Source organism: Podarcis erhardii (assembly GCF_964252035.2).
Source record: "Podarcis erhardii genome assembly, chromosome: 6".
NCBI classification, from domain to species: Eukaryota; Metazoa; Chordata; class Lepidosauria; order Squamata; family Lacertidae; genus Podarcis; species Podarcis erhardii.
Window position 1 is genome coordinate 81,348,008 of NC_138510.1, and position 8,545 is coordinate 81,356,552.

An 8,545-nucleotide genomic window follows, 5' to 3' on the forward strand; every position below is an offset into this window, starting at 1 on the left:
CAAAATATAATACTGTTATGTGTTTGGATGCTGTTCATTTTTTAGATTTGAGCCTAGATTTGGCTTAGTTTGTGGCCAATTATGCTGGTGTTTAAGCATGACTTAGGTGCCCTCCAGATGTTGTGGATTACAACTCCCATGATCTCTGATAATTAGTGAAGTTGGCTCAGTTTGATGGTAGTTGGAGTCAAATATCATCTGCAGAGCACCACATGAACTGCTCCTGGTACAAGTAATCTAACTGGTACAATTGGAGTTAAGTAAACACATAGGGTGGCGGTGGAGATAATTGCATTAGCTCTGCCCCTGTCACCATTGTAATTTCCCCTCTCATGCTGGAGTGTAAATTTATGAAGCAGGAAGCATTTGCACTATTCTAAAATTTATGAGGAGCCTCCATGAGTTCAAGAAGACACATTGCTTCAGAAGTTCACCCTTTGACCAGAGCAAAGACCTGGGCAGGAGAAGCAGGGTTAGCAAGGTAATCCCCACCGTCCCACTTGCATAGTTAGTTAACTGGCATACTAACAACCTAAAGAGAGATAAAATTGTTCCATAAACAATTCCCCTTTTGGATCAGAGCAAGGAACATCTAGTCCAGCATTCTGTTGTCATTTGCCAAGTCAGATACCTCAGCAGGTTCAAAAGCAAAACATAAAGGTTGTTAGCTCCCTGTTTCTGATGTTTGAGGCATCCCAACTGTTTGTAAATGTAAATTTCATTTACATCTCACAACTAATTGCTTTTGAAAGATCTAAGCCTCATGAACTTGTCTTAATTTTTAAAATGTATTATATTAAATTGTGTATCCTATGTGTCAGAAAGACCCCCAAATCTACTTTGTATTTTATTTTCCTGGCTTGCAGGCAATCTTAAGCATGTTTGTTCAACTCTTTCTAAATTCAGTGGGATATACTACTTAAATGTGTGTTACGATTGCAGCTTTAGAAAGTATTAGGCTGGTCTTAATTAGCATTCTTAAAAATTATAACTGTAACATATTGTAGAGTGTGAAGCTTATGTTTTGTGGATTGTTTTTAAGAAATAAGACTGGACACATTAAACTTTACTGCCTTTTTAATGAATTGTTTGTTTTCTGTTGCTGTGTCATAATGTAATGTAAAAGTAAGCAAATTTTTGCTTCTGTTTTGCAGCAAGTCGTGCATCTTAATATAGCTGAAGATTGCATGAGTAAATTTAAGAATAACATAGAAAAGCTGTGCAAAGTTGAACAGGTATGTGAATCATCCAAGAGTACAATGGTATTTGGACTGAACAAACTACTAGGGACAGTATAATAACAGAAATTCTATTGGCTATTCCCCTAAGGAGAGAACTTTATATCTTGGTGGCTTTTAAAAGCATTTCTGGCCAAAGTAGCCTTTTTAAAATCTGTTTAGTAAAAAATAACTAATGTTCTTTGCAGTTCTGGAATACTAGTGCAAAGCTACTGGCAAAAAACCGTGTGTGTGTTTGTGTGTACACAGCTATAGTATTGCCATAGCCCTATTTTCCTGACCAGAAAAGCTACCAGGATAGTATCATAGTGGTCTCTCATTGCCCTTTAAGGGTTAGTTTCAGTAGCTACTTTTGTTCAACAATGGGAAGAGCCACAGTTATGTCATGGTACTTTATCAACTTCTAAAAATCTAGAACTAAGACTAATGCCCCAGTGCTATACTGGTGAGGGAGCAGCAGCAACAGAGAGGATGCAACGGGATATAAATTTACGAAGTGGATCAAGTGAACTCGTTTCCTTGAGTAATGTACTGCAGGATCGGTTAACAACTGAACTTGTATTGTTTTGCTCCGTTACTGCTAGTACTGTGTAGTTTCCTCTTACAGCATTCCTCCTAGCAATCTAGTACAGTCGTAATTGCATTTGGGAGAGAAGGGATAGTTACCTGGAAACACAACATATATGATATGCCTTGAAAATTCTACTTCCGCTTAAGGCTAAATGTGGATCTGTGGCAACATACAAAAGTATGCTGAAATAATTGCTATGAACTTGATAGGATATCTCTTGTTTGTAACTTAGGATTTGGCTCTTGGAACAGATGTAGAGGGACAGAAAGTGAAAGATCAGATGCGAGTCCTTCTTCCAGTACTGCTAAATAAAAATCACGATAGCTATGATAAGATAAGAGCCATCCTCCTCTATATCTTCAGCACAAATGGTAAGGTCTAAATCTTCTATCTACTGTCTTAAAGATAGTTCAGTATGTCATACACTAAACTACATGAATGTAATGAAATGTCATGTGTATGCACATGTGTATGTGTGGCCACAATTCACTCATGCCATTAGAGCAGTGTTTCCCAACCGGTGTTCCGCGGCACACTAGTGTGCCGCGAGACGTTGCCTGGTGTGCCGTGGGAGGGAGGCGGGCGAGTCGGGCGGGGCGGCGGCGGCGAGCACACGCGGGGCGGGGAGCGAGCTCCCTCCCACATCCCATCGCCCCGTGCTCCGCGCTGTTGTAGGCCAGCCCTGCGCACCCGGGGGACCTCCCCCCGAGAGCGCAAGGCTTGCGGGCGTCAGCTGGCAGCGCGGAGCACGGGGCGCCCTTCGGAGGACGCCCCGTGCTCCGCGCTGGTGTTGGCCAGCCTTGCGCACCCGGGGGATCTCCCCCCGGGAGCGCAAGGCTTGCGGGCGGCAGCTGGCAGCGCGGAGCACGGGGCACCCTTCGGAGGACGCCCCGTGCTCCGCGCTGGTGTTGGCCAGCCTTGCGCACCCGGGGGATCTCCCCCCAGGAGCGCAAGGCTTGCGGGCGGCAGCTGGCAGCGCGGAGCACGGGGTGCCCTTCGCAGGACGCCCCGTGCTCGTGTTGGCAAGCCTTGCGCACCCGGGGGGCGCATGGGGCGCCCTGAAACAGAGGGTTCCCCATGCTGCGGACTGTAGCCTGCCGCCGGACGCGCGGGGCGCCCTGAAGCAGAGCGCCCCTCGCGCCAGGCAGACATGGGCCAGCCCCACAAGCTCGGGGGACAGCGGGGAGGCGCAGCACCGCCATCCCACTGTTCCCCGACCTGGTTTTTTGGGGGGGAAATAAAGGAAAAAATTTTTTCCTTTATTTCCCCCCTCAAAAAAGTAGGTGCGTCCTATGGGACGGAGCGTCCTATGGGACGAAAAATACGGTACTTACTATTTCATAATAAAGTAATTATAAAATACTTTCTTTGTGTTTATTTGATTCCTATTAAAGAGAGTTACTTTATATATAGTCAATATAGGCACAGAGTTAATTTTTTAAACATTTTCTAATGGTGGTGTGCCTCGAGATTTTTTTCATGAAACAAGTGTGCCTTTGCCCAAAAAAGGTTGGGAAACACTGCATTAGAGCATGGCTTATTGAGATAAATGACAGTTATGCAAGAGTTATTGTTGAAATTACTCTTTTGGAGAAGATGAAGCCAAGTAAATTGTCATTTGTTTGTATGGATAAAAAGCTGCCCAGCCCTGAAGAATAGATTTTTTAATCTTAAAATATATCTGGGATAGCTGTATTGGACTGTAATTATTGGATTGCTGGTGAGATGAAGATTTTTCAGGCCTGCCGTGGTGCAAACTTATTCAGAACAGTGCTACACAGGTGTAGCACTTTATAAAGTGTTTCAAACTTATTAATGCTTACTTAAATTCTGTGATTGAATTTTACTCTAAACCATTTTGGTTTTTTAAAGTTTCTTCAATGCTCACGGCACTTGGTTAATGAGCAGTATATAAATGGGCAGTATATAAATGTAACAAATAAATACACCAATCTCAGAAAGTTACTAATTCAAAATGTCACATTTATTTTTAAATGTGGAAAAAGGAACTACACAAGAGAACTTAGACAAGCTGATCCAGAACGTACAGATAGAAAATGATAGCGACATGATAAAAAATTGGAAGTATCTTGGTGTACCTGTCGTCATTGCAGTAAGAAATGCAGCATTTTTTTCCTATCAACTCTGTGTTACCTCTTGCTTATTTGTATTGTATTGTTAATACGTAATGTCTATTCAGGGAGTTCAGATTGCTTCACACAGATGATTTTCTGATTTGTACAACAACCCTGTAAGTAAGGGCTGGGGTATAAAGCAGGATATTATGGTTTATATAAAACCAAGTAATGAATTTGCAGCTGATGGGAGACTTTAGCCAGGGATTTCACTGGCTTGCATCTCACATCATTACACTAAAGCCCAGCCTCATAGGAAGAATGTGAAACTCTTGACTGCAGCTTCTTTGTGCTGACCTCTTATACCAAACGCTGCAATCCTAAACATACTCATACTTTCGAGGAAACCCCTTTGTGCACATTAGGACTTATTTCCAAGTAAACATGAATTTATTATGCTATAAGAAGTGCAAAATAGGACGTGTGCTTGAGAAAAGATGAGATAAAATTGGAAGCATATTTTTTAGATAGCTCTGCTGTCACTCAGACATGTTTTTGACTCATGAGTTGTGTACAGTTTGAGAAGAGTAGCGAGTACGGTAGCTACTCTGAAGTCATGTAGTATAACTGATACCCTGTAGCAGGGTAACTTGTGGCAAATATAGACTAAGTTAATGATGTCAAAAGTGATCTTCCACCCCTCCCCTGGGTGTCCCTTGTATATCAAGGATTTGGGAGGGGCAGGGTTGGTAGTGAAGCATGCATGCAATTTCATGGCCAACCAATTTTTACAAATCCCTTTGTATAAAAATTGTCTTTCATTAAGTTTTAAAACTTGCATTTTATTATGTACTTACTAAGAGATGTACTTCTGTTTTCGCTTGCTGAAGACAATATTTTATTCTCTCTGATTACTTTTCTTTGAAACCCCTGTATAATAGACTGCAGAACGTTGTCTTTGAATTATATTAATTTCTTTCAGTGGTTTATAACCTGTTATAAATGCATTACTGATACTACTCCTAACAGCATTCAGTAGCAATCAAGCTCAATCTCTTTGGCTTTTTAGGCCGCATCACAACAGCGCAGATCATCGAGGAAGGATCGTTCCTCAGAACAAACATTTCAACTTTCTAGATGGACACCTGTTATTAAGGATATTATGGAGGTAAAATTTCTAAATAAAATAGCTTTTAGTCATGCACATAATATTGGATGTTTTTAAGAAATTCTACTTGTGTGCTGTTATCCCTATTTTAGTTGCATTTAATATAGACCTTTTACTCCTGATATGTTTTCTGGGGGAATGACCGCATAGGTCAAAACATTTAATCCCCCTATTCTCTTCTGTACAACCTTCTGGGGAGAAGGCATGACTTGGGGAGAGTCCTGAGGGCGTGATACAGGTTTCTAGAATGTCATATTCTGAGCCTGATGTTTCACACTCCTAATTTTTAGACCAGTATAACACAGTTGCTTCAGTCTCATACAAAAGGTATAATCCAACTTTGTACAAGCAGACTTCCATTTGCACAACAGGAGTTCATCTTTCTCTCCTCTCATCTGCAGTCCTGATGCACCCCAAAAATCTGCTAAATAGGATCCAGATTTGGAGGCAGCTAGTTGGGAGGAGTATAAAAGAGAGTGGAAATCTATTCCATCTATGGACACACTCCTTCCATTGGAAGTGTTATTGGGCTGAGGATGAGAGCACTCTTTATGCTTGCATACTTTCTCCTGCTCATCTTGACATGCTCAGAAAATAACTTTCAAACTGGGCACAAAGGACATTTATAAAGACAGTTTGATAATAAGGAATCCTAGTGTGCCTTAAGCATTTATACTGTTCATCAGAGAATAAGGGAGTGATTAAAAAGAGAAATGCAGAAATTTATATGGAATTAAAATTGCTGCAGCAGGCAGAAAAATTATTAAGTATCCACCAATGCCCTCAGCAATTTTCAATTAGTCCGTGGGAGAAGAAATCAATGGTTTAAAGTGTGGACTTAAGCTATTTATAGCCAGGCAGTTCCTTCATTCAGGAAGGTGCTTTGTTCCTCGGAACCTTAACTTCCATTCTTTTGTCAACATGTTTACATCATTTACCCAGGAAGTGTTTGTTTCATGCCTGCTTTCTAGTCATAGAAAATCTGGGGATTTTTAAGACTCAGAATAAATACTTTGTATCACCTTAATTTGTTTAAAGAACCTATTTTCTTCCAGGATGCTATAGAAAATAAACTGGACTCAAAAGACTGGCCTTATTGTTCCCAGTGCCCTGCACCATGGAATGGTTCTGGAGCAGTGAGGTAAGTGATTTAATGGTATTCAAATTAAAAATTGTGTGCATGTTCCCCCTTTAATTTCCAAATGTCCTTTTTCCCCACTCTGTTTTACAGTGCTCGCAATAAACCCAAAACTAGTTACTTGGACGACCGGAAAAGTGGATCAAGGCTAATTGTGTTTGTCATTGGAGGCATTACATATTCTGAGATGCGCTGTGCATATGAAGTTTCTCAAGCCTACAAGTCTTGTGAAGTTATTATTGGTAAGCCTGACCAATTATGCTTAGACAGGATAGTTGTCTAAAAACTGCTTGGCTTTTGAAGTGATAGGAGCACCAGGATTTCTTTTTGCTTCCTTTTTCTGTCCTTTATTTTATTCCCCTTCCGCTTCCTCTACAATTTGACTTTGCCACTTACATTTCTAAATATTACTACCCCTTCTACATAAGACTAAAGTCCTTATTTCTGGATTGGTTCTCTTGAATCTTCCTTTTGGTTCCTCTAAGAATCAAGCAATTTAAAATAGCTGTTGTATTTAGTCTGCATATTATCAGAAAGCATGAATCCTCTCCTACAAGTGTTTTATCCTTGCATTCTCATGTAGTTCATTTCTCTGTAAAGCTGCATCAAATTTTGCAATTATCTTTCTGAAATAACAGCAACTGGTAACTCATGTTAGCTTCTAATAGTCTTAGGAGCCTAACTACATGTTAATCACATGTTAATTACATGCATGTAATAATCACATGCATGTAATAGCATGCAGATGGTCTTTTATTTTTTTTCAAAATAAAGGAAAAACTGGGGAAGGAGCATTTTGAAGTAGGAAATGTGTGTGATTAACATTTCCCAGCAAATGTTTCACTGTTATGGCCACGTGGCTGTAATATGTACTACTGTTGACATACTGAATTGCTGGAGAAACTAATGGCATCTAGGAGGAAATTAACAAGTTGCCTCAAGGTTATTACTTAGTTCAGGGGTTGCTAATCCTGAGCCCTGGAACACAAAGTACCCCCCCCCCCAAATCCAGATCACACCCCCAATACTTCACTGTTTTTGGCAGTGGCAGCAAAAAGGAAGGAAATACACAGCACAGGGGTGTACAGAGAGGTTTAAACCTCTTTACCAAACCCAGCACCCTAATGAGGATGCAGATTGTCCCTTCCCCAGTTACAAGTTTAATAAGCTAATGATGTTGATGACTATCCCTTCACAATTACATCTTGTTTTTACCAGGTTCCACTCACATCGTGACACCTAGAAGACTACTGGATGATGTGAAAGCACTTACTGTAACAAAATCAAAGGATACAGTCTTTTTTAAGAACGAATAGAGATTATAACGTTCAAAGATTTTCAGCTGTGCTTAATTTAAGAGATATTAAGAACACATAATATAAATATTATGGATACAATTTAGTGATAGTTAAGAGTGTTTTAAGTTCAAATGATTACAGTGGGAGAAATGTTACATATCTGACTTCCCTACTGAAATCAGCAGGTCTTAAAAGTCCTTGATTTGAACTGGATTGTACCCTATGTACATATTTTATAAATCAGTGTTGTATTTGGGACTGTTCTTTTTATAATTTGAAATCTGCTTTCCTTGGGTTGGGGGGAAGGGAAAGGTAATGGATAAAAATAAGATGTATGTAACAGCTTATGTTTTTATATTAATGTACTTGGTTATAGATGGCATTTTGCTGCGAAGTGTTTGGTGTAGAGAATGCTCACCATTGCAATATATCATGCTAGGACTTGGGAAACATTTGTATATATGCTAATGATTTTTCAGTAATAATGTGTAAACTTTCTATCCCGAAAAAAGTCTGTTTCTAAAAATACTATTATAAAAGGGCAATGAGCTTAGCTACAAGAGGAAATGTAAATGTATAGCACAACTACAATTTGGTAAGCTACAAGATTCCATGCAACTTGTAAGAGTGTCATAGACAGCTGCTTTCAGTGAGGTACAAAGTGTAAGTTTAAAACTTTTCCTGAGAAATCTCAAGGCAGAACTTTGGTTATGTGTGTCGGGGATTGCATGGTTCTCTGTATGGTATTTGGGTGAAGTTAATCATGAAAGTAATAAACCTTTTATCAACAATCAAGAACGCTGAAGAATATGTTGTCTTAATTACTTGTTTTGGTAATTTTTGTCAGGACTCTGAAAAAGAATGCAGTACAGGGCAGATGACTAACTTGCTTCTTTCATCAGCTTGCAAAATGAACTGATCATTGGTCAATCCCACATATATTCCCCATATTTCCCTTCTTACTTCTCTAATTGGGGGAGGGAGTGGCATAAATGGGCTGTTGCTGGGCAATAAATTAGAATTTTTTAAGCCATACTGATATAAAAATAATTGTGCC

At 39.9% G+C, this 8,545-nt stretch overlaps 1 protein-coding gene across 2 annotated transcripts in view; it reads left to right on the forward strand.

Annotated features, from left to right (window-relative positions):
* Positions 1-8,286, forward strand: part of STXBP3 (syntaxin binding protein 3) — a 29,147-nt gene extending 20,861 nt beyond the window's left edge. Inside the window, exons 13-19 of one of the 2 annotated variants that reach the window (XM_081865956.1) lie at positions 1,155-1,235; positions 2,042-2,180; positions 3,816-3,922; positions 4,954-5,052; positions 6,108-6,193; positions 6,284-6,432; positions 7,409-8,286. In XM_081865956.1, coding sequence (XP_081722082.1) covers positions 1,155-1,235; positions 2,042-2,180; positions 3,816-3,922; positions 4,954-5,052; positions 6,108-6,193; positions 6,284-6,432; positions 7,409-7,506 — 759 coding nt within the window. In that variant the 3' untranslated portion in view covers positions 7,507-8,286. The remainder of the gene's footprint in view (positions 1-1,154; positions 1,236-2,041; positions 2,181-3,815; positions 3,923-4,953; positions 5,053-6,107; positions 6,194-6,283; positions 6,433-7,408) is intronic. The other variant, XM_081865955.1, reaches the window with a different exon arrangement.
* The last annotated feature ends 259 nt before the right edge of the window (positions 8,287-8,545 follow it).